General features: G+C 42.2%; 1 protein-coding gene across 1 annotated transcript; it reads right to left on the bottom strand.

Annotated features, from left to right (window-relative positions):
• Positions 1-868: 868 nt before the first annotated feature.
• LOC141023070 (L10-interacting MYB domain-containing protein-like) lies at positions 869-1741 on the bottom strand. The gene is made up of 2 exons (XM_073499379.1): positions 1463-1741; positions 869-1372 (listed from the first exon to the last, which is right to left on the bottom strand). The coding sequence occupies exons 1-2, from the start codon at positions 1739-1741 to the stop codon at positions 869-871; spliced, it is 783 nt and encodes a 260-aa protein (XP_073355480.1).
• Between the last annotated feature and the right edge of the window lie 15128 nt (positions 1742-16869).

Genomic DNA, 16869 nt, shown 5'->3' with positions numbered 1-16869 from the left:
CGCGACAATAGAAGTGAATCTCATGTCAAAGTCACACACGACCATGATATTCTTTGTTGGGTATCCATGTCGACCAACATGGTTGACGATCTCATCATTTGGAACAATTACAGGAATATGTGACCCATCAATCGCACCTATGCAACCATCAAAGTGAGGTGCAAATCTCGCATCCCGAAGCCTATCATGTACAACTCTGAACTCCGGATCAGTTGGTTGAATGATGTCTACAGCCATGTCATTCAAGCATTTCAATACTTCATTGAATTTGTGATGTATAACTTCAGTTGATCTCTTGAAACGATTCTCCACTTGGCTTACGGATTGGGCCCCCCCAACCGTCCAGAGAAACATACCCAATGCTTCTTCTGAACTCATGTTTCTTGTTCCCTTCAAGCCATATGTGTGTACAAGTGTACGATGCAACCTATCAAAACAAGGCTTGTACATCCTGAACATGTTATAGCAATCTTTTGGAGTACTCAAGTTCTCCGTAACCCACTGTTGTCCGGTCATTATCGGAACTCTTCTCTTCTTTTTCATGAGATACTTCTCACTGTACATGATACCAACAAGTGCAGCCATCATGTATTTTTTCTCCTTTGCCTCCTTGAGGTTGGCATAGCATCAGAATCAGTTTTGGACTCTTCACTATGGCTGTCACTTGTGCTCATCTACATAAACACAGAAATATTATGAACACATGCATGTCAGGATCAACACAAGCGATAACATAAACATAAATATTGTTCGTCTAACATGAAGGAAAATATTGTTTAACAAGTACCAAGTGACATAACATGAAGGGAAATATTGTTCATCAAGTCTCAAGTGACATAACAAGAAAGGAAATATAGTTCAACAGGTCCTAATGCCTATTTCGCTCTTCATACATCCTCCTAAGCCAATTATTCTTCCCGTCGCTAGTCTTCATATTGTTAAAGAAACAACGATTTTCAAACTTCACAAACAACTTGGTTGCTATGAAGTACTCATCACTTGCTTCATTGGCTCCACATGCCACAACTTCTTCCATTATCTTTTCAATTTCAGCAGCAACACTATTCTTATGTGAGTTCATCGCGACATCTTCACTAATCAAGTGGTCAACCATGCGCTTGAAGTCCCTTTGAATAGGATTCTTTTTACTAGAACTTCCATCTATCTTCAATGGCCCTTTCTTTGCCTTCTTGGCTTGGGTAGTCTGCACTTCTTCCTCCTCGGTTTCATCTTCTTCAAGATCAAGCACTTCATGCTCACCACCTGGCATCATAGAAGTTTCTCCTGTAACATTGATCTTCTCATACATGATGCTCATTTGGTTCAGATTTTCAGGACCACATTTACGAAACTGCAAGATGTCCTTGTTTTCCTGCGTAAGTAATTCATTTGGCACTTGTCAACAAAAAATTCTAGTGCAATATTAGCCACAAGACAATTTGATCTTACGAACATGACTTACTTCACCGGCCTTCTTCCACCATTCGTCATCAGCACTCACGGTGTTCGTTTCATCATTCCAACCAAGTCCAGTAGATGTATTCTTTAGGATCAGCCAATCCCTATACAAGGTCCTCAAACTGCCCCATTTATTTTTGAACTGCAGCCTACTGTAAAGTTTTCCGGTTTGCTGAAAGAAGCCAACTTCTATATTCTTGTATCCAGTAGGGTTCAAAAATTTGGTAGGCCTATTCCCCTTTTCCTTCTCCTTAGTAGCGAGATTGCAAAAAATGGTGGTCATTTCTGGACTCCAATTTGCTTTTGACATCTATAACATATGACATTCATAAGGGTGATTTACATATATCCAGCCAATCATGTTAATAACTTGCAACACTGAAAAAGACCAATGCTACTACCTACTGCTCCAATCAAGGCCTATTACTAAATCTGAACAATTCAATGCTAATGCAGCCAATAGATTAGCAGTTCATACACAGGAACATAAGCCAGAACATCAAGCAAGGAGGAACATCAAGAAATTCCATGCTAAATCTGAAACTTTTTGGGGGACTGATGAACAATTACCTTCTCTTGACTCGTAGGAGATGGGGCAGGGCCGGTAGAGTCAGGGGGCAAGGTGGGCGTCCGGCGTGGTTCTGCTGGGCCTCCCGGCGTGGTTCTGCTGGAGCTCCGGCGCGGCGCAGAGAGAGGTCTGTTGGAGCTTCGCCGGCACAGAGGGGCGGCGTGTCGACTGAGAGCGGGGGCGGCAGCTGCTACGGGACGGTGGCGCGACGGATCTGCGGCGGCCGGTGTATGGCCCGGGGCGGAGGGGAATGGATCCACGAGCCTTGCCGGCGACGGGGCCGGCGACGGTGGTGGCGGGCGAACCCTAGAGAGCCATCCCCTCTCTGTTTCTTTTGCTTCTGTTCGCTAGGTGGGTTTGTGCGAGCGAAGGACTGGACCCCTGTCGACGAGGGAGAGGTTGGGATGGGCTTGCGGTGGCATTTCCATCGTAATAACGGGGAGAAGTTGACCCATATTTGAAAGGGGCTAAGTGGTAGCTCGGGAATCAGCAAAATCGCTGATTCCAGCTTCCGAGCGTGTCCAGTGCAATTTGGAGAATCGGATTCTAGACAACTCATGTTGAAATCTGACTGTTTGTTTGTGAATCTGATTTTGACTAGGCTAGAATCCAGAAATCACTAGCTGTAGCTCAAACAAAGGCCACCTTAGTACCTGTTCGTGCCATGAACTGGTACTAATGCCTCAAACCCCATTAGTACCAGTTGGTGGCTCGAGCCGGGACTAAAGGTCTAACCTTTAGTACCGGTTGGTGCCACGAACCGGTACTAATGGGCATCGCACCCTTTAGTCCCGGTTCGTGGCACCAAACAGGACTAAAGGTCCCATTTGAACCGGGACTAATGCCTGTACGGTGCCCTAGCTGCTCGAACCGGGACTAATGCACCCTTTAGTCCCGGTTCATAATGCAACCGGGATTAATGCTCTTTTCTGGCCGAACCAAAGCCCTGTTTTCTACTAGTGCATGAAATTGGTGATGGAGGATGGTTGATGACGATGACGGCGACGGATTCCCCTCTCCAGAGCCCCGAATGGACTCCAGATCAGCCCTCCCGAGAGGTTTTAGGGCTTGGCGGCGGCTTCGTATCGTATGACACGATGAATCCTTCTCTCTAATTTTTTTCTCCCCGAAAGTGAATATATGGAGTTGGAGTTGAGGTCGGTGGAGCGTCAAGGGGCCCACGAGGCACGGGCGCGCCCCCACCCTCGTGGACAGGGTGTGGGCCCCCTGACGTGGATTTTTCTTCCAGTATTTTTCTTATTTTCCAAATAGATGTTCCGTGGAGTTTCAGGTCATTCCGAGAACTTTTGTTTCTGCACATAAATAACACCATGGAAAGTCTGCTGAAAACAGCGGTAGTCCGGGTTAGTTCCATTCAAATCATGCAAGTTAGAGTCCAAAACAAGGGCAAAAGTGTTTGGAAAAGTAGATACGACGGAGACGTATCAACTCCCCCAAGCTTAAACCTTTGCTTGTCCTTAAGCATTTCAGTTGATAAACTGAAAGTGATAAAGAAAAACTTTTACAAACTCTGTTTGCTCTTGTTGTTGTAAATATGTAAAGCCAACATTCAAGTTTTCAGCCAAGATTATGACTAACCACATTCACAATAACTCTTAGGTCTCATGTTTACTCATATCAATGGCATAATCAACTAGCGAGCAATAATAAATCTCGGATGACAACACTTTCTCAAAACAATCATGATATGATATAACAGGATGGTATCTCGCTAGCCCTTTCTGAGACCGGAAAACATAAATTCAGAGCACCTTTAAAGATCAAGGACTTACTAGACATTGTAATTCATGGTAAAAGAGATCCAGTCATAGTCATACCCAATATAAATTAATAGTAATGGATGCAAATGACAGCAGTGCTCTCCAGCTAGTTCTTATTAATAAGAGGGTGATGACTCAACATAAAAGTAAATAGATAGGCCCTTCACAGAGGGAAACAGAGATTTGTAGAGGTGCCAGAGCTCGGTTTTGAAATAGAGATAAATAATATTTTGAGCGGCATACTTTCATTGTCAACATAACAACCAAGAGATGGCGATATCTTCCATGCTACACACATTATAGGCGGTTCCCAAACAGAATGGTAAAGTATATACTCCCCCTCCACCAACAAGCATCAATCCATGGCTTGCTCGAAACAACGAGTGCCTCCAACTAGCAACAGTCCCAGGGGGAGTTTTGTTTGCAATTATTTTGATTTAGTTTGCATAAAGCATGGGACTGGGCATCCCGGTGACCAGCCATTTTCTCGTGAGTGAGGAGCGGAGTCCACTCCCCTTGAGAATAACCCGCCTAGCATGGAAGATACGGAAAGCCCTAGTTGATACATGAGCTATTCGAGCATACAAAACAGAATTTCAAATGAAGGTTTAGAGTTTGGCACATACAAATTTACTTGGAACGGCAGGTAGATACCGCATATAGGAAGGTATAGTGGACTCATACGGAATAACTTTGGGGTTTAAGGGATGGATGCACAAGCAGTATTCCCGCTTAGTGCAAGTGAAGGCTAGCAAAAGACTGGGAAGCGACCAACTAGAGAGCGACAACAGTCATGAACATGCATTAAAATTAATGGACATTGAGTACGAGCATGAGTAGGATATAATCCACCATGAACATAAATATCGTGAAGGCTATGTTGATTTGTTTCAACTACATGTGCGAACATGTGCCAAGTCGAGTCACTTAAATCATTCAAAGGAGGATACCACCCCACTATACCACATCACAACCATTTTAATAGCATGTTGGCACGCAAGGTAAACCATTATAACTCATAGCTAATCAAGCATGGCATAAGCAACTATGATCCCTAATTGTCATTGCCAACATGTTTATTCATAATAGGCTGAATCAGGAACGATGAACTCACATATTTACAAAAACAAGAGAGGTCGAGTTCATACCAGCTTCTCTCATCTCAGTCACTCCATCATATATCGTCATAATTGCTTTTCACTTGCACGACTAAACGATGTGAAAATAATAAGAGTGCACGTGCATTGGACTAAGCTGGAATCTGCGAGCATTCAATAAACAGGAGAAGACAAGGCAATATAGGCTCTTGGTTAAATCAACAACAATGCATATAAGAGCTAGTTCAACAATTTAATCATGGTCCTCTCCTATCGACCCCCAAAGAAAAGAAAAGAAAATAAAACTATTTACACGGGAAATCTCCCAACAAGCAAAAGAAGAACAGGAAATCTTTTTGGGTTTCTTTTTAATTATTACTACTACAGCAAGAAAAGTAAACTAACTAAAAGAAACACTAATTTTTTGTTTTTCTTAAGGTTTATTAAACACACAAGAAGAAAGCAAGAAAAAGAAAATAAACTAGCATGGATATTACAGTGAAAGAGTATGAGCACCGACATTTAGCAATGAGTGTGTGAACATAAATGTAATGTCGGTGAGAAATACGTACTCCCCCAAGCTTAGGCTTTTGGCCTAAGTTGGTTTATTGCCACGGATGGCCTCGCGGATATCCATAGTTGTAGCTGGGGTCGTACTGAGCTGCGGCAGTTATTGCCTCCTGAGCTGCAGCATGGCGGCGAGCTGCCTCCGCCCTCCTCTCGTACTCATCTGCCTTCTCTCTGGTAATAACATATCTTCCTTTTGCCTGATAATCAAAGAAGGCAGGAGCAGGGAGAGTAATACGGACAGCACAACGTCTGTCAAAGATTAAGCGATACCGGAGAGGTGATTCATTCCTCTCGACAAACTGGTGGTGAACCGTAGCATTAAAGTCTAAATAAGTAGGAGGAAACTCAATATCATCCTCACGTATGTCCACACCAAGAAAATCAGCTAAGCTGGTTGCATAAATTCCTCCAAAGAAATCTCCATTAAATATATTATGATGCAACCTACGTGCAACAATGGCTCCCAAATTATAAGATTCGTCTCCTGACACAGCACTCCTAAGAATACTGAGATCAGGGACACACATGTGACATGCTTCATCTTTACCATTTATGCACCTACCTATGAAGAGAGCAAAGTAATGTATAGCAGGAAAATGAATGCTCCCTATGGTAGCTTGTGCTATGTCTCTAGATTCCCCCACAGTTATACTAGCAAGAAAATTGCTAAATTCAGATTTGCGGGGTTCACTAGCACTACCCCATCGTATAAGATTTTTCATAAAGATCAAACGGGACAGTTGGAGAATTACGTGAAGATGAAAATTCAAACCTCCTCACAAATGAACTAGTGAGATAGTGGTATTGGCGGCACTTCTCTGCCTCGAAGCTCACAAGATCAGCGTTACACAAATATGCGTTAAATTCTTCCTTGATTCCCGCTCGATCCATAAAGTTCTCTGAAGGCCATTCACAAGGCCGCACTGGAGCGTCCCTTGGTGGCTCATCGTCAGCATCACGCATTGCAAGCCTGGGTCTTTGCTTCCTTGAAGAACCACTTTGGAACATTTTCCTAAGCATATTTCTTCCTCTGAAAAATTTCTGAAATTTTTAGTAACTTCAAATAAACGTGAACCAAGCTCAACAAAATTGATAGCAACTACTCCTACAAGTGCCTAGAGCCTATATCAAGCATTAGAACTACTTGGAACCATATAAATTTGACATGCAAGCTCAAGAACATGGTCACCTAGGCAGCACAAATTTGCAATGAATAAAGCACTAGAACAAAAACTAAGTGGACCAATGGAGGAGTCACATACCAAGGAACAATCTCCCCAAGCAGTTTTGTGAGAGGTGCTTTGAGCAAGGAGATCGAAAATCGCAGCAAAATGAGCTAGAACTCGTGCTTGAGCTGGATGGTGATTTTTTTTGGGAGGAAGAAGAAGTGTGTGGGTGCAGGAATAAGTGGAGGGGGGCCACCATGGACCCACGAGGCAGGGGGCGCGCCTTGTAGGGGTGGGCGCGCCCTCCACCCTCGTGGCCAGGTGCTTGCCCCTCCTGCTGTGTTCTCAGTGCCACATATTCTCAAATATTCTAGAAAAAATCATATTCCATTTTCGGGGCATTTGGAGAACTTTTATTTTTGGGGTATTTTTATATTGCACGGATAAGTCAGAAAACAGACAGGAAAATACTATTTTTACTTTATTTCAACTAAATAACAGAAAGTAAAAGGAGGGTACAGAAGGTTGTGCCTTCTAGTTTCATCCATCTCATGCTCATCAAAAGGAATCCACTAATAACGTTGATCAAGTCTTGTTAACAAACTCATTCTGAATAACATGAAACCGGAGAAATTTCGAATAACACTATGTTACCTCAATGGGGATATGGACATCCCCAATAATAAGAATATCATATTTCTTCTTGACAGTAGGAAGAGGAAATTCAAATCCTCCAAAAATAATCGATGGAATTTTTCCAATAGAATTAATACTGTGGACTTGAGGTTGTTTCCTCAGAAAGTGTACCGTATGCTCATTACCATTAACATGAAAAGTGACATTGCCTTTGTTGCAATCAATAACAGCCCCTGCAGTATTCAACAAAGGTATTCCAAGAATAATAGACATACTATCGTCCTCGGGAATATCAAGAATAACAAAGTCCGTTAAAATAGTAACGTTTGCAACCACAACAGGCACATCTTCACAAATACCGACAGGTATAGCAGTTGATTTATCTGCCATTTGCAAAGATATTTCAGTAGGTGTCAACTTATTCAAATCAAGTCTACGATATAAAGAGAGAGGCATAACACTAACACCGGCTCCAAGATCACATAAAGCAGTTTTAACATAGTTTCTTTTAATGGAGCATGGTATAGTGGGTACTCCTGGATCTCCAAGTTTTTTTGGTATTCCACCCTTAAAAGTGTAATTAGCAAGCATGGTGGAAATTTCAGCTTCCGGTATCTTTCTTTTATTTGTAACAATATCTTTCATGTACTTAGCATAAGGATTCATTTTGAGCATATCAGTCAAACGCATACGCAAAAAGATAGGTCTAATCATTTTAGCAAAGCGCTCAAAATCCTCACCATCCTTTTTCTTGGATGGTTTGGGAGGAAAAGGCATGGGTTTTTGAACCCATGGTTCTCTTTCTTTATCATGTTTCCTAGCAACAAATCTCTCTTATCATAACGTTGATTCTTTGATTGTGGGTTATCAAGATCAACAACAGGTTCAATTTCTACATCATTATCATTACTAGGTTGAGCATCATCATGAACATCTTCATTAATATTATCACTAGGCTCATGTTCATTACCAGATTGTGTTTTAGCATCAGAGATAGAAATATCATTTGGATTCTCAGGTGTTTCAGCAACAGGTTCACTAGAAGCATGCAAAGTCCTATCATTTTTCTTTTTCTTCCTTTTAGAAGGACTAGGTGCATCAATATTATTTCTCTGAGAATCCTGCTCAATTCTCTTAGGATGGCCTTCAGGATACAAAGGTTCCTGAGTCATCTTACCAGTTCTAGTAGCCACTCTAATAGCATAATCATTTTTCTTACTATTCAATTCATTGAGCAAATCATTCTGAGCTTTAAGCACGTGTTCTACTTGAGTGGTGACCATAGAAGCATGTTTACTAATGAGCTTAAGTTCACCCTTAACATTAGCCATATAATCACCCAAGCGTTCAATCATACAAGCATTTTGTTTTAATTGTCTACCAAAATAAGCATTGAAATCTTCTTGCCTAACCATGAAGTTATCAAACTCATCAAAGCATTGGCTAGCAATTTTTAGTAGGAGGGATTTCAGCTTTATCATATCTATAGAGAGAATTTACCTTTACTACCTGTGTCGGGTTATCAAGACCTTGAGTTTCTTCAATAGGTGGAGGATTAAGATCACAAGTTTCTTCAACATGCGGTAAATTAAGACCATGTATTTCTTCAATAGGAGGTAAATTCTTAACATCTTCAGCTTTAATACCCTTCTCTTTCATAGATTTCTTTGCCTCTTGCATATATTCAGGACTGAGAAATAGAACACCTCTTTTCTTCGGAGTTGGTTTAGGAGTAGGTTCAGAAATTGGCTCAGGAGTTGGCTCAGGAAGTGTCCAATTATTTTCATTTGTCAACATATTATTCAATAGAATTTCAGCTTCATCCGGTGTTCTTTCCCTGAAAACAGAACCAGCACAACTATCCAGGTAATCTCTGGAAGCATCGGTTAGTCCATTATAAAAGATATCAAGTATTTCATTTTTCTTAAGAGGATGATCAGGCAAAGCATTAAGTAATTGGAGGAGCCTCCCCCAAGCTTGTGGGAGACTCTCTTTTTCAATTTGCACAAAACTATATTTCCCTTAAAGCAGCTTGTTTCTTATGAGCAGGGAAATATTTAGCAGAGAAGTAATAAATCATATCCTGGGGACTACGCACACAACCAGGATCAAGAGAATTAAACCATATCTTAGCATCACCCTTTAATGAGAACGGAAATATTTTAAGGATATAAAGGTAGCGAGATTTCTCATCATTAGTGAACAGGGTGGCTATATCATTTAATTTAGTAAGATGTGCCACAACAGTTTTAGATTCATAGCCATGAAAAGGATCAGATTCAACCAAAGTAATTATATCAGGATCAACAGAGAATTCATAATCCTTATCAGTAACACATATAGGTGAAGTAGCAAAAGCAGGATCAGGTTTCATTCTAGCATTAAGAGATTGCTGCTTCCATTTAGCCAATAATTTCTTAACATCATGTCTTTCTTTGCAAGCAAAAATTTCGTTAGCAACTACTTCATCCATAACATAGCCCTCAGGCACAACAGGCAATTCATATTTATTAGGGGAAGAGTCTTCATCATCACTTTCATGAATATTATCAATAATTTCATTCTCTCTAGCCCTAGCAAGTTGTTCATCAAGAAATTCACCAAGTGGCACAGTAGGATCAAGCATAGAAGTAGTTTCATCATAAGTATCATGCATAGCAGAAGTGGCATCATCAATAACATGCGACATATCAGAACGAATAGCAGAAGCTGGTTTAGGTGTCGCAAGCCTACTCAAAACAGAAGGCGAATCAAGTGCAAAGCTAGATGGCAGTTCCTTACCTCCCCTCGTAGTTGAGGGATAAATTGTTGTCTTAGCGTCTTTCAAGTTCTTCATAGTGACCAGCAGATATAAATCCCAAGTGACTCAAAGAATAGAGCTATGCTCCCCGGCAACGGCGCCAGAAAATAGTCTTGATAACTCACAAGTATAGGGGATCGCAGCAGTTTTTGAGGGTAGAGTATTCAACCCAAATTTATTGATTCGACACAAGGGGAGCCAAAGAATATTCTAAAGTATTAGCAGATGAGTTGTCAATTCAACCACACCTGGATAACTTAGTATCTGCAGCAAAGTGTTTAGTAGCAAAGTAGTATGATAGTAGTGGTAACGGTAACAAAGGTAACAGTAGCAAAAGTAATATTTTTGGTGTTTTGTAGTGATTGTAACAGTAGCAACGGAAAAGTAAATAAGCGAAGAACAATATGTGAAAAGCTCGTAGGCATTGGATCGGTGATGGAGAATTATGCCGGATGCGGTTCATCATGTAACAGTCATAACATAGGGTGACACAGAACTAGCTCCAATTCATCAATGTAATGTAGGCATGTATTCCGAATATAGTCATACGTGCTTATGGAAAAGAACTTGCATGACATCTTTTGTCCTACCCTCCCGTGGCAGCGGGGTCCTAATGGAAACTAAGGGATATTAAGGACTCCTTTTAATAGAGTACCGGAACGAAGCATTAGCACATAGTGAATACATGAACTCCTCAAACTCTGGTCATCACCGGGAGTGGTCCCGATTATTGTCACTTCGGGGTTGCCGGATCATAACACATAGTAGGTGACTATAGAATTGCAAGATAGGATCAAGAACTCACATATATTCATGAAAACATAATAGGTTCAGATCTGAAATCATGGCACTCGGGCCTTAGTGACAAGCATTAGGCATAGCAAAGTCATAGCAACATCAATCTCAGAACATAGTGGATACTAGGGATCAAACCCTAACAAAACTAACTCGATTACATGATAGATCTCATCCAACCCATCACCGTCCAGCAAGCCTACGATGGAATTACTCACGCACGGCGGTTAGCATCATGAAATTGGTGATGGAGGGTGGTTGACACTACTAGGAAAAGGGTTATAGATAATATGGACATTAATGGCGCACCACACATGTGGTGCGCCACTACTATATACTAATGGCGCACCATGTGTTGGTGCGCCATTGGTGTCCAAATACTAATGGCGCACCACATCCACCGTGCGCCACTAGTAACAAAAAAATTTAATTTTTTTTTAAACTAGTAATGGCGCACCAGTGGATAGTGCGTCATTACTAGTTAAACTAGTAATGGCGCACCACATCCACGGTGCGCCACTAGTAATTTTTTTTCAATTTTTTTTTCAAAACTAGTAATGGCGCACCGTGTGTGTGGTGCGCCATTACTAGTTCGCACCACCTCCCATGATGCGCCATTACTAACTTGGCCCAAAAATTCCACCGTGTGCACCCCCCCCCCCCCCCCCCCCCCGTGGACCGCCTTTTCAGTTTTAAAAAAATAAAAGAAAATGATGGAAATGTCAAAAAAAAATAAGTTTCCCATGTGATATGTCGTCTACCTGTTGGGAAATTTTACAAATATGAATTTCGACTTTATTTGCAAAATCTCTCTAGAATTTGTAAAATGGGCATAACTTTTGCATACGAACTCGGATTAAAAAGTTTTTTATATGAAAAATCATCTACTCGAAAAGTTACATCCGAATTTGCTAGGTGCGACACTAGTAGCAGAAAAAAAATTGGTTTCGAACTTTTTTTGGAATTTTTTTCAAAAAATGATACGTAATATGACCGGGAAGTTCGAAATATTTTTCAAAATTTCATCATACTCATGAACATGAACAAAGTCCTAGAGATCAACAAGGTTTAATAGAATTGATATGATAGATATATCAACAAGTGCCTGTTAAGTGAGGTGGTGCTGGGGTTCGATAGAACTACAAAGTTAAGTGTGAGGATGGGTGACCTTCCGGGAAGTTTGACCACTTAGTGCTATTTGACTTGGGATTAAGCATATTGACCCGAGATTAAGCCATAGTGACCCGAGATTAAGAAAAAAATGAAAAAAAAATTGAAAGAAAAATTGAAAAAAAAATTCTGAAAAAAATTTGAAAAAAAAATTGTTAGTAATGGCGCCCTTCTATGTGGTGCGCCATTACTAAGTCAGATAGTAATGGCGCACCGTGTGATATACTAATGGCGCACTCCCTGGTGCGCCATTAGTATCTGGTATACTAATGGCGCACCAGGGGTGCGCTATTAGTATTAAATTCTAATGGCGTGATGCTAGTGGCGCACCTGTAGTGCGCCTTTTCCTAGTAGTGTGATGACGACAACGGCGACGGATTCCCCTCTCCGGAGCCCCGAACAGACTCCAGATCAGCCCTCCCGAGAGGTTTTAGGGCTTGGCAGCGGCTCCGTATCATAAAACACGATGAATTCTTCTCTCTGATTTTTTTTCTCCCCGAAAGTGAATATATGGAGTTGCAGTTGAGGTCGGTGGAGCGTGAGGGGGCCCACGAGGCAGGGGGCGCGCCCTAGGGGGGCAGGCGCGCCCCCACCCTCCTGGACAGGATGTGGGCCCCCTGACATGGATTTTTCTTCCCGTATTTTTCTTATTTTCCAAATAGATGTTCCGTGGAGTTTCGGGTCATTCTGAGAACTTTTGTTTCTACACATAAATAACACCATGGAAAGTCTGCTGATAACAGCGTCAGTCCGGGTTAGTTCCATTCAAATCATGCAAGTTAGAGTCCAAAACAAGGGCAAAAGTGTTTGGAAAAGTAGATACAACGGAGACGTATCAATGATACATGTGTGAATACATAGACAAATAGAGTGTCACTAGTATGCCTCTACTTGACTAGCTCCTTGATCAAAGATGGTTATGTTTCCTAGCCATAGACATGAGTTGTCATTTTATTAACGGGATCACATCATTAGGAGAATGATGTGATTGACTTGACCCATTCCGTTAGCTTAGCACACGATCGTTTAGTATTCTGCTATTGCTTTCTTCATGACTTATACATGTTGCTATGACTATGAGATTATGCAACTCCCGTTTACCGGAGGAACACTTTGTGTGCTACCAAACGTCACAACGTAACTGGGTGATTATAAAGGTGCTCTACAGGTGTCTCCGAAGGTACTTGTTGGGTTGGCGTATTTCGAGATTAGGATTTGTCACTCCGATTGTCGGAGAGGTATCCCTGGGCCCACTCGTTAATGCACATCACTTAAGCCTTACAAGCATTGCAACTAATGAGTTAGTTGCGGGATGATGTATTACAAAACGAGTAAAGAGACTTGCCGGTAACGAGATTGAACTAGGTATTGAGATACCGATGATCGAATCTCAGGCAAGTAACATACCCATGACAGAGGGAACAACGTATGTTGTTATGCAGTCTGACCGATAAAGATCTTCGTAGAATATGTGGGAGCCAATATGAGCATCCAGGTTCCGCTATTGGTTATTGACCGGAAACATGTCTCGGTCATGTCTACATAGTTCTCGAACCCGTAGGGTCCGCACGCTTAAAGTTTCAATGATAGTTATATTACGAGTTTATATGTTTTGATGTACCGAAGGTTGTTCGGAGTCCCGGATGTGATCACGGACATGACGAGGAGTCTCGAAATGGTCGAGACATGAAGATTGATATATTGGACGACTATATTCGGACACCGGAATGGTTCCGGGGGTTATCGGATATATACTGGAGTACCAGGGGTTACCGGAACCCCCCCCCCCCCCGAGGTTATTGGGCCTCATGGGCCCAACTAGTGGAAGAGGAGAGGCGGCCAAGGGGCAGCCGCGCGCCCCTCCCCCCCCCAAAGTCCGAATTCGACAAGGAGGGGGGGGCGCCCCCCTTTCCTTTCCCCCTCTCTCTCCTTCCTTCTCCTCTCCTAATCCAACAAGGAAAAGGGAGGGAGTCCTACTCCCGATGGGAGTAGGACTCCTCCTGGCGCGCCCCTCCTGGCCGGCCGCCTCTCCCCCCTTGCTCCTTTATATACGGGGGTAGGGGGGCACCCTAGAGACACAACAATTGATCTATTGATCTTTTAGCCGTGTGCGGTGCCCCCCTCCACCATAGTCCACCTCGATAACACTGTAGCGGTGCTTAGGCGCAGCCCTGCGTCGGTAGAACATCATCATCATCACCACGCCGTCGTGCTGACGAAACTCTCCCTCAACACTTGGTTGGAACGGAGTTCGAGGGACGTCATCGCGCTGAACGTGTGCTGAACTCGGAGGTGCCGTGCGTTCGGTACTTGATCAGTCGGATCGTGAAGACGTACGACTACATCAACCGCGTTGTGCTAACGCTTCCGCTTTCGGTCTACGAGGGTACGTGGACACACTCTCCCCTCTCGTTGCTATGCATCACCATGATCTTGCGTGTGCGTAGGAAATGTTTTGAAATTACTACGTTCCCCCACATTCAACTAGTACTATACCTCTACACTCTCACCCAAGTGAGCTCTGCTCATTTCTTAGATGGGCTAATAACTATAAATCTCATCCTATATATACCTAAGTCCATCATGACTACCTTATTTATCATAACATGCAGCTTATTCATCTCATCTTATATGTCCCACACATGCCACCTCCTCTTTAAATGCACATGCAAGCCATCCACATCAAGCGCATGCCATCAATCAACTTTTCACTTTCCACCACACGCACGCCCTCCACATCATCAAACGCCCATGCAATAATTGAAATTTCCACTTTTCACTTTCTACCATATTCAAGCCCTCCCCATCATCAAAGAACATGAAAGCCCCTCCACATACTATTCTTATTTTTAGTTTTAAATAATAAATAATTGAACTTGAATATCGCAAGAGAATATAACATGCATCCATCCCTCATTTACCTCTAGGTTGAATGTGGTGTGATACTATTATCATATAGTCTAATTTTATTTTTGATAATTTCACTGCTAAAAATATACGCAGGAACGCACTGGGCCTTATCTAGTTTCCTATGTACTCATGCCCTAATTATAGTGAACCAATGATTTATACAGTTTGAACAACATAATTAACACCATACATAGGTGAAACAAAATCACTCAAACAAATAGTCCAGGAACAACAGAAAACACATATAAGTATACAAGAGGACTGGGCTGCTCTGGTTGCTGTAGATTGCGGTTTGTGAGGCTTTAGGTTTTCTTCCTGATTTCAAAATGAGTATGATTTTGAAACCTATTTGTTTCAATCAAATATTCTAGATTTTTTAGAATAAATAAAATATAATATTGAGGGCGCATGAAAATTACATCCAGCCAAATAAGTATTTAAAATACATATAATAATTTAATAAACTTTATTTTGGGATTTATAAATATATCCCTAACTTTAGCATAATTCTCAAACTATTTTTGAACTCTAAATGAATACTCAATTCAAATATAAAGTTCATATTTGGGAAAGTAATCTTATTCCCTCTCAATTTAAATATTCATTTAACTCCAAAAGTTTCAAACCCTATTCAAAATTTTACGAAGCGCAAGCATCACAAAAAAATTTATTTAATACTATATAAATTCATTATATTTTATAATAATACAATCTTGCTATGTTACATATGAATTGGCGGTCGGGCGTCCAGAATCTCGAGAGCAACCTCGCGGGCTGGAGTTCTTTGCCAATTTCCCATGGCAAAGAATGATAGATACAAATGCTTAATTATTTTGGTTCTCGAATGAGCTACGTTGGCCTATATAATGGAATGAGTATTTACTCCTTCCATACATGTATCTAATACAATGAGTATATCTAACTTCCATATGCGCCCATCCCAATCTTCATCGACGATGTGCCGCATCTCTCCCTTGATGATGGGAGTCGACGTGTCACCTTTCAACATTGTGATGGCCGTGTGCAGAGAAGAGCCATATTCAACATCTCCCCACTATATATGAAGGAATCCTTGGACCTTGATACCATGGCCCATCATTTGGAGTTCGCAGAGAGAGGTAGACTTCGAACATACCATCGTGGTCATCTTGTGCCCTGACTGCTTGCACAGATAGCACCTTTAGGGGTTCAGACACATGGTTTGGTAATGACCAGTAATGATATAGTTTAAGCATGTCGCGCCCAACACAATTTGGGCAATGCATCTAGATTGGGGACGGTCATTGTTCCCCACAAACGACCCTAGCCCAGTTGATCCCTTACTTGTCGATGACTTCTTCCCCCTCTTCTTAGTTGGCCGACCCCTCTTGGCCGTTCTTACCCTTGAGTTGACTTGGACCGGGAGGGATATGGCAGGTGCTCCCATGCTCAGGAATGCGCCGAGGATAGGACATGGAGCATTGAGCCTCACGGCACGGAAGGGAACAACGGTGCACATCCGGTCAGGGTCCATTATGACCTCCTGCTCACTGTCAAGATGACACCAGAGTGTGTCTTCACGCGCACGACCATTCGGGGAACTGGAGTTGCCATCATTCCCACACCTGGTCAAGCTAGCGCTTGGCCTGCCGCTACTCGTCTTGGCCGCAATCTTGATCACGGTCGTTCTCCTGGTTCATGAGAGTGTCGGCGAATGAGCGAAGCACTTGTATCATCTACATTTTTAGCGAATCCCGTTAGATCCATCGGAGACACATCTTCACAGGAGCATCTTCATATGCCATTCGACGACGTGAGACACACCGTTGGGACGGGCGCTATGCGGTGAGAACCTATTTCATCTTCCGCAAGCCGCCACCGCTCACCTTCCTCAGTAGGACACAAACCCTAAACATACTAAAGACACCTAAAAATGAAG

Source organism: Aegilops tauschii, chromosome 5 (assembly GCF_002575655.3).
Source record: "Aegilops tauschii subsp. strangulata cultivar AL8/78 chromosome 5, Aet v6.0, whole genome shotgun sequence".
NCBI classification, from domain to species: domain Eukaryota; kingdom Viridiplantae; phylum Streptophyta; class Magnoliopsida; order Poales; family Poaceae; genus Aegilops; species Aegilops tauschii.
This window is presented reverse-complemented; position numbering and strand designations above follow the sequence as displayed.